Genomic DNA, 25,320 nt, shown 5'->3' with positions numbered 1-25,320 from the left:
CCCTCAGTTAAAGAGAAAATACTTAAAATATTTTCCAATTTTATGTTGCTGACTTCAAAATTGGCAAAGGTGTCAAAGCTGGTGTGTGCTTCCTTCATTACTACACTTTCCCTCCGTTTCCAGCAGTGTCTCTCACTTCACTCTAAAGACTGGTAGTCAGTTCCTTTTGTTTATTTGTAAGAAGAAAATAAGAATCGGTGAGTCACAAACAAACAAGGAAGTAGGAGGGGGAGTAATCGGGAGGGGAAAGGGGTCAGAAGGGGTGTGAAGGGAGGAAGAATAGGATGGGGTGAATAAACCAGTTGGAGGTGACTGACCGAGTATGTTCTGTACCTGTATGAAATTGTTACGAAAACAAGCAAAAAGGTGGGAAGCAATTGAGGAGACAACTGAAGTCAACCTCTGACCTCTGTGTTAGCAAATTTCTTCTCTCTCTCCCTCCTCTCCTCCTCCCTCCCTCCCTCCCTTCCCCCTCTCCTCCCCCCTCCCTCCCCACCTTCTTCTGCCTCTGGGAATTGAACTGAGGGCCTTGTACATGCTAGGTAAGCACTCTACCACTGAGCTAAATCCCTAGCCCTTTGTTTTTAATTTCTGTGTGTCTCTATCTTTAAAGGAAGATCTTGTAAACAACATATAATTGAATCTTGCTTTCAATTTTTATTTACATATTTATTTTGCGTGTATGTGTGAGTGTGTCATGCTCTGGCACATGTGGAGGTTAGAGGACTTGTGTGAGCTGGTTCTCTATTTCTGCCATGTGGGCTCTGGGTAAATTTGGTTGCTCAGGCTTGGTACCAAGAGCATTACCCACTGAGAAATCCCATTGGCCCTCAAAAAATTTTTTTAAGGTTTGAACGGTGTATCTTTTAATTGGTGTATTTAGACTATTGCCATGTAGAGAGATTAACATAGTTGGGTTAATATCATATTTATTCTTATTGTTTATTTGTTGCTTTTCTTTTGGCTTCCTTTTTGTTTATTGCCTATTTATGTTTTCTCCCTTTTTCCCATTTGTAGTTTTGAGTTGCTTGTTTATGTGTATGTATGTGTTTTATTTTTATTTTATGTATATAGATGTTTTGCCTGCCTATATGTCTGTACACCACTAGCATTCTTGATGCCCTTGGAGGTCAGAAGAGGGCATCAGATCCCCTGGAACTGGAGTTACTGTCAGTTGTGAGCCACCATGTGGTTACGGTGAATCAAACCTAGGTCCTCTAGAAAGCAGCCAGTGCTCTTAACCACTGGTCACTATCTCCAGCCCCTTAAATGAGTATTTTATTTGATTCTGTTTTTCTTTTCTGTTAGCATATCAATTACAAAATATCACAATAAAATACAATATATACTCAGGAGACAAAGACCAGCGCACTTCCCTTCCCTCCTCCTCTCTCTCCCTCCAGTACAAACACACACACACACACACAAGATTTTTATAACTATAACAGAAGTAAATGGTTTTTGAATATAATAACTGGTAAGTAGATGTTTATTGTCTAAGAGCTAATTTTATATTAAGTGGAATGAAAATTGTTTTATTTTGTTTGTACTATAGGGGAATTTTAAACATAAAGACTATATAGACCATCAGAAGGACAAAGTTGCTTTAACATTGGCTCGCCTTGCCCGTCATGTTGAAGTGGAAAAACAACAAAAAGAAGAAAAGAATAGAGCATTCAGGGTATGTGTCTAATTTAATTGGGATTTGTTAATTTATAGAATTATTTATAATGAAGAGGTAAAGATATTTCCAAGAGAGAAAAATAATAGAATTTTTGAAGAATTCTACTTTGGAAATATTAGCATTGAGAATGTCTTCTAACTGTTTTGGTGTTTGTGAATTGTGGTGCTTTATATGTGTGCATGTGCATGCCTGTGGAAACAGAGGTCAGCCTTGGGTGTTAAGGAGCTATCTACTTGTGTTTGGAGACAAGTCTGTCATTGGCCTGGATCTCATGGATTAGGCGAGGCTGGCTGGGCAGTGTGCTCCAGTGATTTGCCTGCTGACTCTTCCAGTTCTGTGGGGATAAGCACATGCCCTTATGCCTGGTTTTCCTGTGGGTCCTAGGTGTGAACTCAGGTCCTCATGCTTTTGTGGCACATTACTCACCGAGTCATCCCTCTAGTCCCTGATAATGTTATTACTAAGGAAGATTTTATTGCAATGATTATATAGTAAGAAACTGGTGGCTTGTGAAGTTGAGATATATGCTTTGTGTTTAGAAAAATCACTTTATTACATTAGGACTTTAGAAGTTCTGTGGGAAAGATACTTTTAAATTTTTGTATAAAAGCCAGTATTTCTATGCTTACTTAGAAAATTTAAATATGTACATGTTAACATTCTTGAGATTTCTTTATAGCTGTCCTTTGGAACAATATTTATTAATTGTCTTCATATTGAAGTCTTGGTCAATTTTTTTCTCTTCCCTTACCCTTGTCTTAGGGTTTCTTTTGCTGTGATGAAACACCATGACCAAAGCAAGTTGGAGAGGAAAAGTTTTATTTGGTTTACTCGGGTGTCTGGAGACAGGAGATGATGCAGAGGTCATGGCAGGTTGCTACTTACTAGCTTGCTCAGCCTGCTTTCTTATAGAACCTGGGACCAAGAATGTCACCACCCACAATGGGCTGGACCCCCTCTCATCAGTCACCATTAAGAAAATGCCCTACAGGCTTGCATACAGACATAAAACTATCCTGTACACCCTTTCTTATGGAAAGTCTTATTATATGGCTAAATAGGTCATTCACTATTCTGTAGATGGTGAAAAATCCTGAATTACTGACTCTGGTTAATTATTATACCTAGTACAATATAATAGTTGTTTCATTATATTGTTAAGGGATTAAGAAGAAGAAAGTTAGTACGTGTTGGTACAGGTGCAGCTTTTTCAGAAGATTTTGATAAGAAGTTGATCACATCTATATACATATGAAATGTGGATAGGGAAGAGTTAAATACATACATGTATTTTCAGGAGTCATAATGTACTTGTTTGTGGATTTTTGTAAATAAAGCTTTAGACTGTCTGTGGGTGCTCTGATATTACAGCAGCAGGGGTGAGAGGTAGTAGTGGAGACTACACAGTGGGCTAATCCTACTTTGGTATTGAGCTCTTTTTGAAAATGTACGCCAACTTTCAGTGTAGATGGTAACAGATGCTTTGTTCTGCCATGTTGCAATACTACTGAGTGTCTGATATTAATATTACTCATTGAACAAGTATTTACTAAGCTCTTTTGTATAGAAAACTATAAAAATTCGAAAATGTCTAAAATTTTAAAGATGGAAACAATTCTTTATAGTTATATTACACTATTGCCTTAATAATATTTAGCTTGTTTTTAGCCTTTTAAAAATCTTTTTCAGGTATAGTTTATATAATTTGAAATGAATGACTCCTTCATTTTGTCCTTAATATCATTTGATGACACACAAAAATATGCTCTTGTAACATGGAAAATGTTTGGTCATTGTTTATTGACTTGCATCAAGTTTTTGTGCTGTGATTTATCTACCTCCCTATTGTTGGAGATGTAATATATAGCAAACTTTGTGCAAATAGCTGTGGGCTCAACATCTTAGAGCAGTACACGTGACTTTATTTTGACATATGTGTAATCTTTGGTATACTTTTCTAGATAGGAGTTCTTGGGATAGAGTATTCAATATTTTCACTGATATATCAAAATCTTTCACCTAAGAAGCAGTAGTTACCAAAAGTCAAATAATTTTTTTTCTTTTTATCTTTAGGAAAAACTTGATTTTCAGCACGCTCATGGTTTACAAGAATTGGAATTTATTCAAGGGCATTCAGAAACAGAAGCAGCAAGACAGTGTGTGGACCAGTGGCTAAAAATGTCAGGTATCCATTACAAACCACATTTCAGTTCCTGAACTTCTTGGGAGCCTTAAGGTAGAAAGTGTGTGTGTTTGATTCCAGTGCTAGCAAACATAGATAATACTGAAATTTAGTTTTAGGGATGGAGCAAGAGAACCTCAGTATGATTCCTGGAACCTACATCAAAAATGCCAGGCATGGTGCCGAGAGATAGGGACAGGAGATCCTGGGGGCTCATGGGCCAGCTAGTCTAGCCTACTTAGTAAGTTCAGGCAACCGAGGACGCCTTGCTTCTGAAAGATACCAAAGGGACACCCATGCCTTTCTTATGGCCTCCACATGTGGTGTGCACATGTATGAACATGTACATGTACACACACACATTTAGCTTGATACTAATGTCGCTCCATAACTGTGGCCTGTTTTACAATGGCCTACTTTGCTGTTAACTTCTTTGGTACAGGTTTATTTTGAATGTGAATAAGACAGGTCATCCTTGAGCTCTTTAGATATTTATTAAGCATGGTATAAAGTATTACATGTGTCTCTGGAGAGGTGTGTGACAGTTGGAATTCAAAGTGAGAAAATGGTGGTTCGTCAGTGTGGCCCGTGCTGTCCCGTGAGATTGTTTTAAAGCTTGGCTAGCCTTTTTTTGTTGATTTCTTTGAGTTTCCTGGAAGGACCACCGAGGAACAGTTTTTCTCTGGGTAAGTATTCTGGAATTTTCAAGAGCTAGTAGCAGAACTTTACTTTCCATGTCACTTCCATCACAGGGAATTTTCTAGAAGTTGAACAGTTTAGATTAAATGGAAAATAAGAATTCAAGGGAAAGAGCTTTTTTGGCTTCCATACATGAGGGAGCTTGGTTGTGTTTGCACACAGGCATGTTTGTGTATCCCAATACCTGTTTACTTTAAAGCTATTTTCTAAGAAAGATTGTGAGGCTGGGCAGTGGTGGTACACTTGGCACTTGGGAGGCAGAGACAAGTGAATCTCTGTGAGTTCGAGGCCAGCCTGGTAGCCTGGTCTATAGTGCTAGTTCCAGGACAGATTCCAAAGCTACAGGGAAACCCTGCCTTGAAAACAAAACAAAACACAAAACAAAACAAAAACGAAGAAAAGAAAAGAAAGATTGTGAACACCTAGTTATAAGTAGGATTAACTACTTGGTACTATGCTCTAATTTCTATTATTTTGTCATTATATTCTGATGACCCCAGCCCAGTGCACAGCTATCTGAAAATAGTAACCAAAGAATTTGTTATGATGTTATAGGACTCAAAAACAGTGCAATTAATTCTGGGAGAAAAAAATCATTCCAAAGTGGAAGCAGAATGAGGAGGTCTGAGAAGCCAATTTTGTGTCCTATAATGCACTGTAATAAGGAATTTGACAATGGGCACCTTCTGTTAGGACATTTGAAAAGGTAAGTAGTATCCTCCAAATTCAGATGTTGAAGGTTACTCTTCTGGGGGTGTGCGGGGGACGTTATTTTGTTTTCTGTAGTGTTGGAGATCCGATCTAGAGTACTTAAAATGATTTTGTTAAATGAACTTTGATATATCTTTACTAATATAATTTAGCTTAATATTTGAAAGTTGTTTTGTGCTATTTTGATATGTGATATGTAATTTATATTTAGGTTTTTTAGAAAGCTGAGTAAAATTTTAGATTGTTCTCTAGCATTGCAGTTCAGTTGAAATAGTTGTAGAGAAATCCAGCCTAGAAAAGTAAATTTCAGGAGACAGAGCATTTACAGGTATTTTGTCTATTTTATATAATCTGGTATAACATTCCAAAGTAATTCTACCCAGGGTAGAATTTACAATTACTGATTTACATTTACTGAATTTACATTTACAGAATTACATTTACTGATTAGCTGAGCTTCTGTCTAGTAGATCAGGAGAAAGCAGAGGTTTTCTGCAGTCAGTCTCCTTTTCAGATAGCTGAGAGATGGGGCATTCAGAGTTTGGGGCATCCAGCCAGTTTTCCTTCCCAGATGTCTCCAGCAGAAGCACAGAAAGGGTTTTATGTCTTTTGTGTTCATGTGGGTCAGCTTCATAGCAAAGCAAACTGCTTCTCTCCTGGAAGTAGATCTTTCTGATATACTTCTCTTGGTTGTGTAGGTTTGATCACTCCCCATGTGATCCAACAATTACATTACATGGACCTCTCGCCAATTCCTTTGCTTGTGTTGTATGTTATGAACATTTTGCTACTCAACAGCAGTATAGGGATCATCTTCTTGCTAAGGTAAGAGCATGTACTATGAGTAGATATTCTTTTTCTAGGTAAACATGGAGTTGGTGTAGTTTTTTTTATGTTCTTAATTTTGCAGTCACTAATGATGCACATAAAGATAAGAAGTTTAAATATTGAAAATAAAATGACAAGATTATCAATAAACTCTTCCTTCTATGGTACGTGAAATTACCTTGCTCTGTGGTATATGAAATTACCTTATTATGCATGCTCTGTGATTTTGGGAATTTCATCTGATTCTTTAAAAAGAAAATCTTTTAAAAGTGAGTGTGTGTGTGTGTGTGTGTGTGTGTGTGTGTGTGTGTGTGTGTGTGTGTGTGTGTGTGTGTGTGTGTGTGTGTGTGTACACCTTGGAGGCCAGAAGAAAGTGTTGAATCCTCTGAGCTGGAGTTACAGGTATGAACTGCTCAGTGTGGGTGCTGGTAATGAACTTGGGTCCTCTGCATTCGCATTACACTCTTACCCACTGAACTGTCTCTCCAGCTCTCAAATTCTATTGGTTCTCTCAACTTTACATGGTTTACAGGATCAGACTCATGTCTCCAAGTTTCTGTGGCAAAGCACTTTTACCTTTTGAGCCATATCTCTGTCCCTTGTGTGGTATGTTATTTTAATGTACCAAAAACATAAGAAGAAATTTTTCTAGCTTGACTTACTGGACATTCTATTTCCTATTCCTTCTTCCAGGGATGGTTTCTGCAAATACTCTTTTATGGGGCATGGAGGTTTTGAGACAGGAATTCTCTATGTAGCCCTGGATGTCTTAGAGCTAGCTCCCTCTGTAGACGAGACTGGCCTCAAACTCCCAGAGATCCTCCTGCCTCTGTCTCCTGAGTGCTGGAATTAAGGCATGTGTCACCACCGCTCAACAGATATGACATTCTTTAGTAGTAGATATAATATAGTAAAATTTTATGTAGAATTCTTGGATTCTGTTGAGCAAATCCTTTAAACAGTTTTTACCTTGGATCTGTTTGTAACCTGGAATTGAACTAAAAATGGTTTCTTAAGATTCTTAAATTAGGAGAAACTTGGAGATTGATAGTAAATGCCTTTATTCAGAATGTCCTCCCTAGATTTTTCTCCTCTGTGGCATTAGTCAAATTAAAACACAATCGAGGGATATGAGGGAATAATGAAAAGAGCCAGAGGTGCAAACCTAGCTTTAAATCTCTGATTGGTCTCTTTTAGGAGCATAACTTGTTTATGAGATGGTGGGAGTGTTGGTGATAACTAAAAAGGAAAATAATGCCTCATGGTGTTGCTATAAGGGAGACTCAGAGAAACATGTTCAGAATCCTATTGTGGTCTTGACATGTTCTCAGTATAAATGTGAATTTCCTGCCTCTCCTCTTGTGTCTCATAAGCACTATTCAGTTGTTAAGTTCCCAGAAGACATGGTGCATATTTTAAGATTATTACTGTAAGGATAGTTAATAGGAAGGGAAATTTACAGCAAGCACACACATACCTTTTCTTATAGTGTGCAATTTTAAGTTTACTTTGGGATAGAGGAGACTAAACCAAGTGTTTAGATGCCACAAAAAATTCTAACCAGGAATGGTTGTGCATACCTGTGTGTTCTACATCAGCCTCAGGAGACTAAAGCAAGAAAATCTCTTGAGTCTCTGAGAGTTTGACATAAGTGGTATAGTAGGACTCTGTCTCAGATAACAAAAGCTCTACCTATCTGACTATTGAAAACTTTTCAAGTGGCCGTAAGCAAGCATTAATAGATGTTTGGGGAAGTATTTGCATAATGAAGAATGAGTAAAAGAAGTAATTTCCAGTAGCATAGCACTGCTAAAGATGGAGAAAAGACTGGGCACTGGTGGTGCACACCTTGATTCCTATCAGTTGAGCTTGGGAAGCAGAAACGGGATCTCTGTGAGTTCAAGGCCAGCCTGGTCTACAGAGTGAGGTCCCCGACAACCAGAGCTGTGACACAGAGAAACCCTGTCTTAGAAAACAAAACTGAAAACAATTCTAAAGGACACAAGTGAGAAATTCATGAAAGAACATACCCAAATTTCCCAAGAAATGTAGGGAATGCAAATTAAAATAGTAATGGATGTAAGCCTACTTGATTGAAAAGAAATAAAAAAGATCCCTAGTCTCTATTACTGCTAGGTTCATTCAGTGCTAGGTTATACATACATTGATAGAGCCTTTTGAAAAGTAATCATGCAATATCTTTCAGTTTTCAAATATGCACACATTCTTGCTATATAGCATTGCTCGGAATAATGAAGACAGGTAGGGGTATATTTGTAACATTGTTTGCAACATTACTGTTTATAGTGTGTGGTGGTTGAGGTAGACCTCAAACTAGAGAAACTCACAATGAGTGTTTGACTAATTCAGAATAGATCTTCACTGTCAGCCAGTTGACAGCCAGTAAGAAGTATGGATTCAGTTGATGTCAGTAGATTTTTAGAAATTGCTGTTTATTATGGAATGAAAGAGCTAATTAAAGTTTGTGAGGTGATAGCATTTGATATAAGCATTCTCCTTCATAAATTTCTTAGTATGATTATAAGTCATTAAACAGAAAAGGCTATTGAAAAATATTTATAGTAATCAGTTAAGTTTGGGGTAGAGAGAAAAAAGCATTCAGAAGTGTGTACTATGGTCATGTTTGTGTATTAATATATTATACATGAATTTATCAGAAATGATAAGCGTATCAAAATAAATTTAGTATAAAAGAAAGATGTTCATAATATTTTGAGAAAAGGGTTAAATTTTATGTATGGTATCTTGTTAATGGTAAAAGTTACATAATTTATACTTAGGGAAGAAAAGTTAAAAATTGGTATGAAAATTTCCAAATAAATAAAATTGGAAGTTTTAAAGTTAATTTAAAAAAAATGTATTGAGTATTGATTTTAGTTGTAGCATTGGTATGAAATTTTCCAAATACTAATTTTAAAATTGGAAATTTTTTATTGTGTGGGTTTACACTGATCTGAGTTGTGTCATGGCTTTCCCTTTTCTTTCAGGTAGCTGCAGCCGATGGACATAGCAGTAGCCTTCCTCCTCAGGTCATTCAGTGTTTTGCATGTCCACACTGCTTTCTTCTGTTCACTACCAAGGACGAGTGTTTGAAGCATATGTCTGCAAAGAGTCATTTCCGGAGTCATTTCCGTCAGAGCTTTAAGCTAGGCGGTATGTTAGTGTGTGACTGCTACATTTCTTTAAAGGAGTTATGCCTTTGCAAATTATCATACTTTTCAAAACATTTTTTAACTGTGCTTATCAGTTTAGAACCATAAAAAGGAAATGCTTTTACTTAAACTCTTATTTTTAAAAAATGTTTATTTGTAACTGTGAATGTTTTAGCCCCCTCCTTTTTTTTTTTTTTTTTTTTTTTTAAAAGATAGGGTCTTATTTTGTATCCCTGGGTGACCTGGAACTCACTATGAAGGCCAGACTGCCTCAAACTCACTATGATCTGCCTGCCTCTGCCTCCTGAGTGCCGGGATCAAAGAAGGTACCACTGCCACCCTGCTATGTTTTACCTGTTTTGAGGGATGAGAAGAAACCATCTATACAGGATAGTGTTTTTATTATCTGGGAGGTCTGGGAAATTGGATCTTCCTCTGAATTTAAGACTTCTTTAATCTCAGTAGAAGGCACTCTTTGTATTTCAGACTAAAAAATGGTCTCCCTTATATTATTACTAACTGTTTAACTATCTTTTACTTAGCTGATGTCCAGAAAGGGAAAGAAGAGAAAGATGGGGTTACTCTCTGTTCAAATTGCTTTGCAACTTATGGTTTATTTTGTCTTTCAGATGATAAGGTAACAGCACATCCAATATCATTTCCATCTTTTGCAAAGAAACTTTTGGTCTCTCTGTGCAAAGATGTTCCATTTCAAGTTAAGTGTGTGGCCTGCCGCCAGACTCTGCGTTCCCACATGGAGCTCACTGCCCATTTCAGGTTTGTACAGGTCTAAACTTAAGCCATAAATAAGTCATGGTGAGTTTTTCAATAGTGGAAGGGTTCAGCAAGTATTTTCTTTTCTGTGTGACTCTCCTTTAAAACAAGTAGTTTTCCTGGAAAGTAACCAAATCTAGCATAATGAGAGAAGTTGGAGGTGTGGGAGAAGTATAGTTGGGAAGCATGGAGATGCAGAATGGTAGCCAAAAGACAGAGGGGTTCTTCATGTGAGTTGGCATTCTCACTAATGAGTCTTGTTCTTAGCAGAAAAGCAAACATGGATAGAGCATATGCTTGACATAAGTTAATCAATTCTGAATAAGTAGAGCTGGTAGTTGTGGTGCTTACCTATAACCCTAGCACTTAGAAGGCTGAAGAAGAAGAATCACAAGTTCAAGGCCAACCTTGGTTACATGGTGAAACTGTCCAAAAGGGGAATAAACTGGGTGGTGTTAGCACATGCCTTTTAATCCTAGCACTCAGAAGGCAAAGGCAGGTGGTATCCCTGTGAGTTCCAGGTCACCCTGGTCTACAAAGAGTTCCAGGACAGCCAGAGCGGTTACACAGAGAAACTCTGTCTCCAAAAATCAAACCAAATCAAAACAAAACAAAAAACAAAAATGGGGAGGGGGGCAGGGGCAAACATACACACATAAAACAAAACAGTCTGGAGAGATGTCTCAGTGAATAAGAGCGTATCATGACTGTTCTTCCAGAAGGCGCAGGTTCAATTCCCAGCACCCACATGGAAGCTCACAACTGTCTGTAACTTCATTTCCAGGGGATCAGATGCTTCCACCAACACCAGACACACAAGAAGTAAACAGATGTGTAGACAAAACAGCCACACATATTAAGTAAATAAATACAGTTAAATAAATTAATCAATTAAAAAGCCCACAATAAAGGCAGAAAACAGCAACAAAAGAGTGGAATATTGACTAGAATTATACAGTGTTCATTCATCTATTTGAATGACCTTTTAAAATCTAATTTGCTTCAGGGTTCTTTATCAGTGTATTGATACTGATTGAAATTTTCTAAAGTTTGCCTTAATTTTTTTTTTTTTTTTTTTGGATTTTTGAGACAGGGTTTCTCTGTATTGTTTTGGAAGCTATCCTGGAACTTGCTTTGTAGACCCTGGTACTTGCTTTGTAGACCAGGCTGGCCTCAAACTCACAGAGATCCGCCTGCCTCTGCCTCCCGAGTGCTGGGATTACAGGCGTGCACAACCAACGCCCGGCTTTGCCTTAATAATTTTAGTCTTCTGATTCCACTTTTAACCCCTTGTATATGGATTAGAGAGATAAAATAGAGGTGATAAAGAAGTATTTTAAGATAATGAAGTATCACTTAAGTGCTTTGTTGAAAAATACCTTTTACCACTTATTTACATTGTTATTTTAAAATTCTTATTATATAAAGCAAAGAAAACTTAATACTTTTTTTTTAATCCAAATTAGGGTTCGTTGTCGAAATGCTGGACCTGTAGCTATAGCTGAGAAAAGTATTACTCAGGTTGCAGAAGAATTCATAGTAAGAGGTTATTGTTCAGATTGCAACCAGGTCTTGGTAGATGAAACCAGCATCCAAAGTCACAAAAATTCAGGACACAAAATCACAGTTGTTAACTCAATGGAAGAATCGGTCTTACTTTACTGCCATATCAGTGAAGGCAGTAAGTCTCCTTGTGATTTGCATTTATTCAATCAACCAAAATTTTCATCGCTTAAACGAATTATGCCTATTAAAGAGTCCAGTGCAGAGGATTGTGTCATTCCAAAAAAGAAGCTGAATTTAGGAGGCGAATGCCATGGAGGAGCAGCCTGTGTGCAGAGACAGAATTCAGCAGTTACAGCCTGGTGTTGTGAATGCAATCGGCGCTTTCCTAGTGAAGATGCAGTAGAAAGGCATGTCTTCTCAGCAAACACAATGTGTTACAAATGTGTGGTCTGTGGAAAGGTGTGTGAAGATTCAGGGGTCATGCGTTTACACATGAGCCGGTTTCATGGAGGAGCACATTTAAATAACTTTCTATTTTGGTGTCGGACATGCAAAAAGGAGCTAATAAAGAAAGATGCCATCATGGCACACATTACTGAGTTTCATAATGGCCATAGATATTTTTATGAGATGGATGAGGTAGAAGATGAAGTCTTGCCATCGTCGTCTGTGGTGAGTCATTTGGATGCTGACAAATCACCTTCACCCATTACTGTTGATCATTGCCTGACAAGTAGTCCTCCAAGGGGCAGGTGGCAGTGCCGGATTTGTGAAGATATGTTTGATTCCCAGGAATGTGTAAAACAGCATTGCATGTCCTTGACAAGTCACCAGTTTCATAGGTACAGCTGTGCCCATTGCAGAAAGACTTTTCATAAAATAGAAACTTTGTACCGACATTGCCAGGATGAGCATGACAATGAGATCAAGGTTAAGTACTTCTGTGGGCTTTGTGATCTTATTTTTGATAAGGAAGAAGCATTTCTGAGTCATTATAAGGATCACCATAGCATAGATTATGTGTTTGTATCAGAAAAAACTACAACTTCAATTAAAACTGAGGATGATTTTAAAATAATAGAGACCAGTGATTTGTTAAGCTGTGGTTGTCACGAGAGTTACATCTGCAAAGTCAACAGAAAGGAAGATTATGACAGATGTCTTCAAATCATGCTAGATAAAGGTAAGCTGTGGTTTCGCTGCAGTTTGTGTTCAGCGACAGCACAGAATTCAGCTGACATCGCTGCTCACGTCCACCAAGTGCATGGAAGAGAAAAAAGTGACGAGGAACAGCAGTATGTGATCAAGTGTGGCGTCTGCACCAAAGCGTTTCAGAACGCCGAGAGCGCTCAGCAGCACTTCCACAGAAAACATGGCGCCTGCCAGAAGCCCAGTGGGACTAATGGCAGCTCAGACAGAGGAAGCATGGGCAAGTTTGCTGCCAGTGTGTCACCTGCTGAGAAAAAACCGAAGCAGACAAACTATCAGAAACACTCAGACGTGGAGAAAGGAGCTGAGCAGGACACCGGCTGCCAGAACATAGGTATGGCTTTATAGCATGGGTCAAGCTTCTCCCTCTCACTGGAACTTAGTGTGTGTACTTACTCACCAGCAAAAGCTGAGGGAATGCTGAGACCAGGGTGTCGGCTCATGACCAACCAGTGTGCACTCTCAGGGTTATGTGTGGATGTAATAATAGAGATCTCTTTATGAGAGTATTGAGAAATAATAGGTGTTGCTACTCCTTCTTAAAGATTCTTAAAGTCATTCTGAACCTTAAAATCCTATTTTTCTGAAAATATGAAGGTTCATTAAAAAGTAAATGGTTTTTCTCTGTGTGCGTGCATCAGTATCTTTGTGTGTGTTGTGTGTGCACACATCTGTGTGTGTGTGTGTGTGTGTGTGTGCTGTGCTGTGCGTGCTGTGCTGTGCTTAGCCTTTTACATGCTAAGCAAGTTCTGTATCATAAGCTACATCACTAGCCCTAGGTGAATTGCTTTTATATCTCTTTGGGCTTGTTCTTATTTGTTTTTTAAATTTATTTACTTTAGAGATTTTTGTTTGTTGGTTTTTTTTTTTTTAAGACAAGATTTCACACACTAGACTAGGTTAGCCTGGAGCTTACTTTCTAGCCTAGGATGGTCTAGAGATTGTGCCCATTCTTCTGCCCCTTATGTGCTGGGATTATAGTCACAAGCTATCATGCCCAGCTTGGCCCATTCTTTAAATATGAGCAATCATAAATGTAATTTAAGATTACTTTGCAACATAGCTTTGTAATAAATAATTGGTGATTAGAAGTAGAACTAGAATTGAGGGTGTGAAATTGAGAGGTGAACTCCTTCCTGTATACTTCCTTTGAACTTTCCCTCCATATGGCTGGATTAAGTAAACAGAATAGTTCTTTATGCTATTTAAGAGTTTAATTTTGTTTTGGCTAGATACAGTAAATCTGTAGGCTTTTGAATATTAACCTGGTGAATTGTAAAAGGTAGAGTAAAAAGATCAAATAAATTTTGGCTGATAAAGTACAATTTCTATGGTTCATATTTTGTTCTTTAAATTGTTTATTTGTAAAGTAGCATTTCAATAGTATTTCGAGTAATAAATAGTTTTTAACGTTTGTCACAATCTGTCCACATGGCTTAAGACCTCTGTAGTAAGGAAAGGCCAGTGCAATGGGCCTGTGTCCCTAGAAACTCCTGGTTTCAGCTGAGAAACAAAGGAGCCCCTTAGTTCTTGCCCATGCTACGGCACCTGCTGGACTCTAAGACATTCATTGTCTAGGGTAGAGCACCTTGCTTCAGCCTCCCTGGGGATACATGGCCACTCGGGGCCTTGGCTCAGAGTTGGCTGGGAGCATGTGTGGAGTTCCCAAAAAGTGAAACAGTGGCCGCACCATTTATCTTTTCTTGTGCTTTTTCCTTTGGCCTTCTCATTGTGTTGGGGGAAATGTGTGTTTGTCTGTGTTGGACAGAAGATGACTGTAGCATCTAAGTCTAAGATTTCTAAGAGCTAGAACTAGAGCATGATTTGGAAGTGATACACTGAAGAGAGGCCTCTGTTAGGCCTATTAGAAAGTACTCATTTAAAACTATTCAAGGTTTGCATGAATACCTTGTCAAGATGGAAAGCCTGAAAGGGAGGTAGGCTAAGAAGTGGAGAACAGGAGATGAAAGAAGCCAAAAGAGAACCAAGATGCAACCAGTACCTGTTTCTCATTCCTGTGCGATCAGGCTTTGAAGTTGCCTTGTGCTCTCATGAATGTTTAATCATCAAGGCAGAGAGCTACTAATAAGTCAGTCTAGATTGAGAAAAGCAAATTCTTGTGCCAAGAGCATTCTTGGTAAATAACCTTGAAAATCATGTTTGTAGGGTTTTATTGTGTCACCCAGGCTGCCTTCAAACCTTGATCTTCCTTCTTGCCTCAAGAGTGCTGGGTTGAAGATGTGTGCCACCCAATTTGTGCTTCTACTTCATTCATTTTAAAAGTTCCTCTGATCCTTTCTAGATGGAACATTAGGATATAATTTAATATTACTATGTAGTGTATTATTCTACTAGATTGTTTTTGTGTGTTTCTGTTTTGATATAAGTTAATGAATCTTTTCTTGTAAATTGAATATTTATGGATAGGGAAATTTTATTCTTAAAATTTGGAATTCTAATTGACTTAGTACATTAATTTGTTAAAAATAACTATCTTCAACAAAAAAAATTAATTTATATCACAAATGACTTCTTTAAAAAAAAGCCCTAGCCAGTTGTGGTAGTGCATACCTGTAGTCTTTTAGCACTTGGGAAGTGAAGGCCTTAATAGCAGAGTGAGTTTGAGTCCATTCTGAACTAAATGAGATCCTGTCTCAAAACAAAACAAAAACACAAAGGCCTTACAGTCAAAGGGAGAGTTTAGGAAGGATATATGATCAGGTGTGAAATGTCTTTTAAGTTTTACCTCGTTTGAGTGTATACAGATTTGGACTCCATGCAAAGGTTTCAGAAGAGATGAATAATAGGAACAATTTGTGCACATTGGACCTCTAATGTCTTCTAGACTTGAGGAATAGAATATTTATGGAGCATTCTTACTGAATTCATGTTATATTTTCTTTTTGTGTGTTCTTAGAGGAGGAAGTTGAGCTTCCAGATGTGGACTACCTGCGAACCATGACTCATATCGTCTTTGTAGATTTTGATAACTGGTCGAACTTTTTTGGTCATCTACCTGGGCACCTTAATCAAGGGACGTTTATTTGGGGCTTTCAAGGTATGGTTAAGAAGGAAAGTGTTAGAGGCACCTCTTCTGAGAAAGTGATTCCTTTATAAAGGGCCCTTTGAGCCTTCCTGAATAGAACATGAAACATAGTTTTGAGTATTATTACTGTGCATTACTCTGCTAGATTACTTGTTCACATTTATTTTCCTTTATAATTGTATAGAGGTCAGAGGACAGATTGTGGTAATCTGTTCCCTTCATACAGTATGTGAGTTCCAGGGATCAATCTTAGGTCATCAGTCTTGGTGGCAAGCATCTTTACCCACATAGCTATCTGGATGCTGGCCCTAGATTTTTGTTTTTGTTAACATATTTCTATGGAAAGCATTAGCTCTGTTAACCCAGAATTTATGTATCTTTTGATACATATTAAAGAAGGATTCATTCAACACCTGTAATGTGTCAGACCTTTAAAGTACGAGAAAGCAGGCTGAGAGTATTGTATAAAATCATAACACTAGCTTAAAAACAAAATTCTAAAACTGGAGAGATGACTCGGCTGTTAAGAGCACTGACTGCTTTTCCAGAGGACCTGTGTTTAATTCCCAGCACCCACATGGTAGCTCACAACTGTCTGTAACCCTGATTTCAGAGAATCTGACACCCTCTCGCAAATATGCATGAAGGCAAAACTTCAATGCACATAAGAAATAAATCTTTAAAACAAAAAGCCAAAATTCAAGGAAGCAGTCTGCGAAGCTTGCGTTTTGTTACAGTAGCGCTAGAAAGCAGAGTTATCTTTTGAACTGTGGTCTGTTGTTTCCAACACGCCACCGTTGCCTTCCAGTTCACTGTTGCTGTTTATGAAGAAATTCTCGGATTTAGTGTAGTGAGTGTGTGATACAGTTCGTTTTTCAGGGGAAATGGCATACTAAGATACGGATTAAAGATAGAAACGTACTGATCTGGATAAATTAGCCAGTCTAGTGTTTTATTAAGTCTAGCTCTGCTGGTTACCTCACTTTTTTAATTTTTAAAAATTGTTGTTAATTTCGTTTATATAGATTTCATTTTCACCTCCTTGTCACTTCTACTACCCTGCTTGGTAAAATGTGCTCCTTCTCTTCTCAAGTCTGCGTTTTTGCTTTCATGAGATTCTTTAGTCGAGCATGGGCAGCTTTAACAGTGACTATGCCACTCAAGCCAATAACTCTGTCTACAGCAACTGGGAGCTCCTCACCAGTTCTTATGGAATGTTGCTCCCCCACCCCTGTGGGGTAGGACCTCACAGCTGCTGTGAGTTCTCAGTTGAGGTCCATGGCATGTCCAGAAGGCAGTGGTTCAGAGCACCCCTCCAGCCACTGGCTCTTACATTCTTCCTGCTTCCTTTTCCATTGTGTTTTCTGGGCATTGGCGGGGGTTACAAAGATGTAACTGATCATTCAACCATCGATTATCTCAGGACTTTAACTAACTAGTCATGAGTCTCTGATTTAACTTGAGCCCACACAAGAGAAGCCTCTCTGAGGAAGATTGAGAGCAATGAGAGTACCACTAACCTGGGGTTATAAACAGAAAGCTTTACATGCATGGTTTTTTATCAACTGATTTTGGCATACCTGTAAGACCAAATTTTGAATTTATGTAGAATGATACCATTCTGTTAACATTTTTTTTACTCTGTTCACTATCCATGTGAACTTAAGAAAAGTTATTTTTTATGTGTATGGGCATTTTGTCTGTATGTATGCCTGTGTATTACCTGCTAGTGCTCATCCTGAAACTGGAGTTATAGACAGTTGTGAGATACCTGTGGGTGCTGGGAATCAAAGACCAGACCTCTCGAAGAACAGCCAGTGCTCTTAACCACTGAGACATCTCTCCATTCCCTTCCCCATGAACTTGTATATATGTAAGTAGATTAAAGGAGTCGGTCTCCATTCCCAAGTCTGTAAAGCAACACGATGGTGATGCCTCTGGTGGGACTGATAGCATCTCATGTAGCTTCAGACTGGGCTCAAACAAGCTTTGTAGCTGAGGCTTTCCTCGAACTCCAGGTTGTCATGCCTCTACCCTACTTGAGTATGTACCACCAGGCCTGGTTTGTGTGGTGCAGGAGGTCAGACCAAAGGCTTTGTGCATCCCAGGACACACTTTAATAACTGAGTTACATCTTTGGGCCATTTTCCTCACATTGTCATTTAGTAATTTTAAGGAAAAAGTATTTATAGGCTATATTTTACCTTGAAAAGGTTGTCAGACGTCTCTTTCCCTGCTTGACTATCATTTATATTTTTTTCTAAAAATAGGAGGAAATACCAATTGGAAGCCCCCACTCAGCTGTAAGGTCTATAATTACTTGAACAGGATTGGATGCTTCTTTCTTCATCCTCGCTGTAGTAAAAGAAAAGATGCTGCTGATTTTGCCATATGTATGCATGTAAGTGGGTATTTTATTAAATGCAGGATCCCTTTGGGATTTCTCCCCACTGGAACTGGAATGGCAGCATAGTTCATTATTCAGTGTGGGTTTTATGAAACTTTCTGCATCAGGTCTGCTTGCTGCTGTATGGCCTAGCAAGGGCCCACCACATACTTGATTACTGCTTATGTCAGTCCTCTAGGAGATCTTCATCTGTAGAGTTATTTATGGAATAAATAGTTGAGATGACACTGTTCTTGTGCACTAATATACTTTCATATCTAATATCTGAAACTGAGAAGCACTGTACCAACCAATCACTGTAGTCCAAATGCACTTTGCATTTACGTCTGCCTCTTGTCAGTTTACCATCGAGACTCCTGAGCCAGGACTCACTTTATAGTAAGTCCTCTGCTCGAATGTTATGTGCCACTCATGTAATGTGAGTGGATGCTTTTGCAGATACGTCATTTGCTCTTTTAACCTCAAGCAATTCCTTCTTCCTTTGATTGAACCACACAGCTCACCTGTAGTACATCTTCCCTGTGAGGGTTTCTTTGCCACCTTCTTGGATCGGTGGCCTTTTAGGTCCCTCTGTCATACAGTTAACCCTTCGTAGTTTGACTGTTTGTTTTTCCTTAATAGTACACACACAGGTTATCTTGTATTATTGACATCTTATATTTGATTAAATATATATCATATCATTTATGAAGGCTGGCTAGGAAATGATTCTAACATACTTTCTTAGGTGTGTGCTCATTGTGAAATAGATTTTACTTGATTTGAAACTTGCAGATTTCTAAGAATCCGTGCCGTTTGTTCCACCTTAGGCTGGCCGACTAGATGAACAACTGCCCAAGCAAATTCCCTTCACCATCCTCTCGGGAGACCAAGGCTTTCTGGAGCTAGAGAATCAATTTAAGAAGACTCAGAGGCCGGCTCATATACTAAACCCTCACCACTTAGAAGGAGACATGATGTGTGCCTTGTTAAATAGCATATCTGATACTACCAAAGGTATGCAGCTGCCATCACAGTGCAAACCACCCAAGAGGAGGAGATTTCACTGCTGAGAGAAACCAATAAACTGCTGTCTGCTAGTGAACTGCTGTCTGCTTCCTAAACCTTTGTGCTTTCATACATGTCTTCTTTATCCCTTCTTGTGTACTTACTTTCCTGTTTGCTTGTTTGTTTTGAGCAGGATCTCATAGCTCAGGCTAGCCTCAAACTTCTGTCTGGTACATGCTGATGTAGCAGAGGCTAGCCTTAAACTCCTAATTCTGGCATTATTGTCATTCTTTAGTAGAGTAAAGATAATTCACAGAAATTTTACACAGCCCTTTTTATTCTACTAGATAAAAATCAAAATCCACTTGTATAAAATATATATTCATGTCTTAAAACATAGGAAAGCTTAGAATTCATATCTTTGCTGTTTCTGAGATTACAAATTTTCTTCAGATTTTAGAATGTATAGTCTGCCATCTGAATGCATCCAATTTTGTCAGAAAATGAGGTGTTAAATAAGACAACAACAACAAAAAAAAAAAACTAAAGCAATACGTAGAAGAAAAGTTAGACTACTTGGGAGGTTGACCGTGGCACAATGAAGTGCTGATGAGCCTGTAAGTCCTTGGGTACAGTGGGTAGCTCCCACTTGCTGCTGTGATTGGTGCTTCCCTGTTCACCTTTGGGAGTTTGTGGTTAAGAATACTGACGTTCAGTTCACCACCCAGTATTTTAAAAAGAAAGTAGTTATAGGAATTCCTTTGTTCTTTTGTTTTTCCTAATTTATGATGTAATTATGAAGAGAATACAAGAATGATATTTTAATGTTTTAATAGACAGCTATGGTGATTCTAGCAATTGAGAGGCTGAAGCAGGAGGATAGCTGTTGAGTTCCAGGACAGCTTGGGCTGCAAAGTGAGACCCTGTTTCTGAAAATAACAAGGGGGTGGGGGAGGGCCCTAGTGAGACGTATCTCAAATTAAACAAAATGAAAAAGGATTTGAAGATTTAGGTGAATTGCCTCAGTGAAAACTGGCCACTTCTCAGGAGTGTTCTTGTATAGTTTAGCATTTTCCAACTCTTTTTCTAGCTATTTCCTTTTAATATATTTGAAACTATATTTTTATTTAAAACTCATAATGAAGAATGTTACTGTAATCTGCAATCACAGTGGATCAGTTGACCCTACAAATTATGATTTTATTTAACTCTTTTTTTGTGTGGGGGAGAAGGGGTTGAAATGTATCCGTGACCCAGATTGATGTGAGCTCCAGATCCTCTTGCCTTCACCTCAGAAATGCAGGAACTAAAGGCATGTGCACCATGCTTAGCATTCTGCCATACCTTTTGAAACAGTAACGAAGCTGGTGTGGTGGCTTATGACTGCAATCCAGCCCGTAGAGGAGCTGAGTCATTAGAGAGAATTAACTTTGGCTAATGTAGTCACAAAAAGTCACAGGATTGATGCAAGATTAAAAAGAAAAATGAGTCCTTCCATATTTAGACCATACCTTAGTTCTGAATATTATCTTTCTATTCTCTAATTTTTATTTTCATCCACTTAATTTTTCTATCTAGGACTTCTTTAAAAAGAACAAGTATAAACAAACAAACAAAACCCCTGTTCCTGTCTGTCATTACTCCTATCCTTAGTAGACTCCATCTGTGCCTTTCCACACTGCAGCAACCTCATCTTTCTTGTCTGGTGCTATGGTGTGGGGACTGTTTCTTAGGGAATTTAGGATGTGAGACCTGCTGTAGAACTGCCTGTGTTGCTGTGGTTTGCAGTGGGTACTGTGTTTGAGAAGGTCTGTGGGGGGGTTCCTGGGTTGGAGGTAAGAAGCAGTTTCCCGGCGACTGTAGTGTGTGCCTCACAAATGTTCTCATGCTTCCATGGTCCTTTCCCATATTTCTATACTCAGAATTTCTTTTTACTTACTACTTTGGGAGGAACTTTGTGAAATGTAAAGATTGTGCCCTGAATAAGGAAGGGCATGGGTTTGATTGGTGGCTAACTTTGTAGCTTCTTAGCTGAGTGATCTCAGACAGGTTACTCCACTTTTTCTGAACCTTATTTTTATATCTGTCAGGTTATAAGCATTGGTGAGTTGTATGAATATGCCTAACACTGTATAGAAAGCACTTTAGATGTTCAGAGAATCAGACTATGTTTTTTAGGCCTGCCAGAAAAAAAGAACTATTCCTAGCCACTGTGTTTCCAAAGTAATAAAAGTGACAAGGATCATTGCAGATCAGGGGGTGGGAAGAGTGTCCGAACCAGAGGTGGTGGGTGCCTGGAAGGAAACTGTCTTCCAAACACAGCAGGGCAGCTGCACATGGGAGCTCACGGCTGTGTGACATATACGTGGGACTTGGAATAAACTCAAGCTAGCCCAAGCCCCCGACTTGGAAAGGGGAAGTAGGCATGAAGTCCTACCCTGGGCAATTGCTAGCTGCTGCGGCAGGGTGTTCCTGTCTTTAGATTTCTTGGCAGTTTTCTTAAGACTGTATTTTGGGATGGGGGATTCACTAGAGGTTTTTGAGAATCTGTTGAAAGCTTTCTCTGAAAAGTGAATGGATAGTATTACATAAAAGCTTTGGGTTTGTCTCCATACGAGACCCTAACCAGCAAGCAGAACACTCATTTTTAGGATACAGCAGAAGCGCTTTTGCTTTCTGTTAGTGTTGCTGGGACTTGAAACTAACCTTGTGCATGCCAGCAGACACTCTTGGCAGTTAACTCCAGCTCCAGCCATGCGACAGCTTATTCTGTAGATAACACAGCAGGCAGTTCTCTCACGACAGCTGTTTGAGTCTTGTTCTCAGAAATTTAACATTGCCAAGGTCGAATGCAGTATTTGTTAGAAGGGAGAGTCCTGTATAATCAGAAACGGCCATTTGAATAGTGGCATGAGGCTCAGAGATGCATGGCATCTTCTACTTGGAAAATTTAGCTGTTCTTAGCTTTCCAGTTAATTGGAAAGTTTTCAGGGAATATTTAGCTTAGTAAAAAAAATTGTAAAATAGTAAAAAAAAAAAAGAAAGAAAGAAAGAAAGAAAGAAAGAAAGAAATAACCAGGCGGTGGTTAATCCCTGCACTTGAGAAACAGAGGCAGGCAGATCTGTGTGAGTTCAAGGCCAGCCTGTTCTATAAAGTGAGTTTCAAGGACAGCCAGGACTGTTACACAGAGAAATGCTGTCTCGGGGCAAAAGAGAGAGAGAAAGAAACCCAAAAAACTTAAAACAAACAAACAAAACAAATAGAGCTATTTGGAGTTGCTGGTTCCATGTATCAATGTCCAGTCACTTGGCCCTAAGTCATTTTCTGTGTGCAGGGTGGGGAGGCAGGTAGTTTTAACCAGTAGCTTTTTCTTCCAGGGCTCTGAAAATCAGTTACACACACCTTTAATCCCAGCACTCGGGAGGCAGAGGCAGGCGGATCTCTGTGAGTTCGAGGCCGGGCTGGACCGATAGCCTCCAAAACAATACAGAGAAACCCTGTCTTGTAAAAACAAACAAACAAACAAAAAATCCTTATTGAGACATGAAAAATCTATAGCAGCTTGTCCTGAGTGACCCTTTGGTGGTCTTTCATCAGTTCTGTTTTCTATTGCATACCTTCTTAAAAGGTGCCAGGAATCCTGGAGTGGCAGTACACACGTGTAACTTTATAACCCAGAGATTTTAAATTCAACACTGGCCTATTGAGACCCTTGCTCCAACAGTAAAAAAAAACTTAGAAGAATATTTCAGTCAGTTTTTCCTAGTAGTCCTAATCAGAGGTACCACATAAGCTGATTATTAATCCTTTTACATTTTATTCAGAAATCTCTTGTTGAGGCTTTCATGTTTCAGAGAGGAACATACTTGTCACCTAAGTCTTCAGTAAGCTGGCTTTTATTGAGATTATACTGTTATAACCAGTATGCTAGCTTTTTTATATAATCAGCTTGTTTAAACATTTAACAAGTTTAGATACATTTAAATAACTGATGTTTTTCAGTCCCTTTTTTTTTTTTGTATTGGCTTACATATCTCCACTTTAGGGGCAGGTAGCAGGGATTTAGAAAGTTTAAATTACCTGCCTATGGCCACTGTGCATTTAGATTTTTTTCTTTTTGAAATATTTGAAGCATTTTACTTAAATAGAAAAATTTCTGCAATAAAAGCATGTAATAAAATACAAAAAATTAAGTTTTAGTCATAAACACCTGTGAACATTTTTTAGTGTTTTTCTCTATTTTTGCAGAAGCAAGTACTACTTGTATTTAGTTATTTTGACTGTGATTCAATCCCTGTCATATATTCATGTTATTTATGGGCAGGTCTTCTTACAGATAATTGTATATTAATACATTAATATATGTCCATTTAAATTTTGATTAGAAGTGATTAGTCAAATAAATAATGAGGACACTGATCATATCAGAAGTGATTTTTCTTTTTTTTGGTTTTTACGAGGCAGGGTTTCTCTGTATTGTTTTGGAGGCTATCGGTCCAGCCCAGCCTCGAACTCACAGAGATCCGCCTGCCTCTGCCTCCCGAGTGCTGGGATTAAAGGCGTGCGCCATCACCGCCCGGCCCAGAAGTGATTTTTCTAATAGCTGGTTAATCATGGCCGTTTATAGAAACTTGAGGCTCATTATGAAAGCCTGTATGACATTAGATGAGTTTGTGCCATGTGGTGCCATTGTCATTTAAGATTTTTTATTATTTATTATTTTTATAAAGATAATAAAGATTTTATTATTTTATAAAGAGTACCTATGATTTGAAAATATAGGAGACTTCATCAGTTTTTAATATTACTTGGTAAGCAATAACAACAATCCCTGCAGGGCTAGCAGTGGGGGTAGTAATGAATAACCTTGGTATGAGAAAATCCTTTGAAAATACTATTGTTACTCGGGAGGCAGAGGCAGGTGGATCTCTGTGAGTTTGAGACCAGCCTGGTCTACCGAGCGAGTTCCTTGGCAGCCTCCAAAACAACACAGAGAAACCCTGTCTCGAAGAAAACAAACATAATTGTTTTAAAAAAAAAAAAAGTACTATTGTTTGGCAAGCAGAGTGGTGCACACCTCGGGCAGGAGAATTGTTGTAAATTTGAAGCCAGCCTTGACTACAGAGTGAAATTCTGATTTTTATTTTTTATTTTTTAGTCTAATGACAACATAAAGGAAAAGAGAGACACTATTTGAGACTATGAAATGTAGGACAGTTTTTCAGAAATGTATTTGCATTTATCTCTTGCAGAATGTGACAGTGATGACGGCACTGGTGTAAAAGGCACTCCAGTAGAGGAGCTCAGATCCACAGAGGGTAAGCGCTCATCCCTCCCACACTTGTGTGTGTGTTGTCTCGTCCTTGTCTGTAATTTCTTATGCCTTCACTGTCTCCATAGTCCCTCTTTTAAAAGATTTTCTCCTTACATAAGGTGACTGGAAAGTAAACCTAGACCAGAGCATGGCCATTTGGCCAATTCCAGTCCAATGCCTAGTTTGCGAATGAAGTGTTGAGAACTGTCTTAGTTGGGGCTTTGAGTGCTGTGAAGAGACACCATGACAATGGCAATTCCTGTAAAGTTAAGCATTGAATTGGGGCTGGCTTACAGTTCAGAGGTTTTAACCCATTGTCCTCATGGCAGAGAGCATGGAGGGACATGGTACTAGAGAGGTAGCTGAAAGTTCTATGTCCAGGCTGGCAGGCTACGGGGAAGAGAGTAAAACACTGGGCCTGACTTGAACATCTGAGACCTCAAAGCCCACCCACCAGTGATATACTTCTCCAACGGCTACACTTCCTAATAGTGCTACTCCCTATGGTACTATGAGGGCCAGTTTCATTCAAACCAGCATAGAAGCATACTTTTCTTCCTTCAGTGAAAAGCTCTTTCCTTCCATAGGCTAGGCAGCTGTGTGTGTGACTTGACATTATGTCATTCCTTGTCTAACCATAGACTTTTTTTTTTTGGTTTTACAAGACAGGGTTTCTCTGTATTGTTTTGGAGGCTGTCGGTCCAGCCTGGCCTCAAACTCACAGAGATCCACCTGCCTCTGCCTCCCGAGTGCTGGGATTAAAGGTGTGCACCACCACCACCCGGCGACTTTTTTTTTA

At 38.7% G+C, this 25,320-nt stretch overlaps 1 protein-coding gene across 2 annotated transcripts in view; it reads left to right on the top strand.

Annotated features, from left to right (window-relative positions):
* Nucleotides 1-25,320, top strand: part of Znf451 (zinc finger protein 451) — a 72,378-nt gene that overhangs the window by 26,802 nt on the left and 20,256 nt on the right. For both annotated transcript variants that reach the window (XM_040729623.1, XM_005075418.4), the window contains exons 4-14: nucleotides 1,556-1,681; nucleotides 3,758-3,869; nucleotides 5,121-5,271; nucleotides 5,975-6,101; nucleotides 9,113-9,278; nucleotides 9,907-10,054; nucleotides 11,518-13,100; nucleotides 15,684-15,824; nucleotides 18,083-18,213; nucleotides 19,029-19,215; nucleotides 24,460-24,525. In XM_040729623.1, the coding sequence (XP_040585557.1) occupies nucleotides 1,556-1,681; nucleotides 3,758-3,869; nucleotides 5,121-5,271; nucleotides 5,975-6,101; nucleotides 9,113-9,278; nucleotides 9,907-10,054; nucleotides 11,518-13,100; nucleotides 15,684-15,824; nucleotides 18,083-18,213; nucleotides 19,029-19,215; nucleotides 24,460-24,525 (2,938 nt within the window). The remainder of the gene's footprint in view (nucleotides 1-1,555; nucleotides 1,682-3,757; nucleotides 3,870-5,120; nucleotides 5,272-5,974; nucleotides 6,102-9,112; nucleotides 9,279-9,906; nucleotides 10,055-11,517; nucleotides 13,101-15,683; nucleotides 15,825-18,082; nucleotides 18,214-19,028; nucleotides 19,216-24,459; nucleotides 24,526-25,320) is intronic.

Source organism: Mesocricetus auratus, unplaced genomic scaffold, assembly GCF_017639785.1.
Source record: "Mesocricetus auratus isolate SY011 unplaced genomic scaffold, BCM_Maur_2.0 Super-Scaffold_100021, whole genome shotgun sequence".
NCBI lineage: Eukaryota > Metazoa > Chordata > Mammalia > Rodentia > Cricetidae > Mesocricetus > Mesocricetus auratus.
The sequence above is the reverse complement of the archived record's forward strand: the minus strand, read 5'-3'. Positions and strand labels throughout refer to the sequence as shown.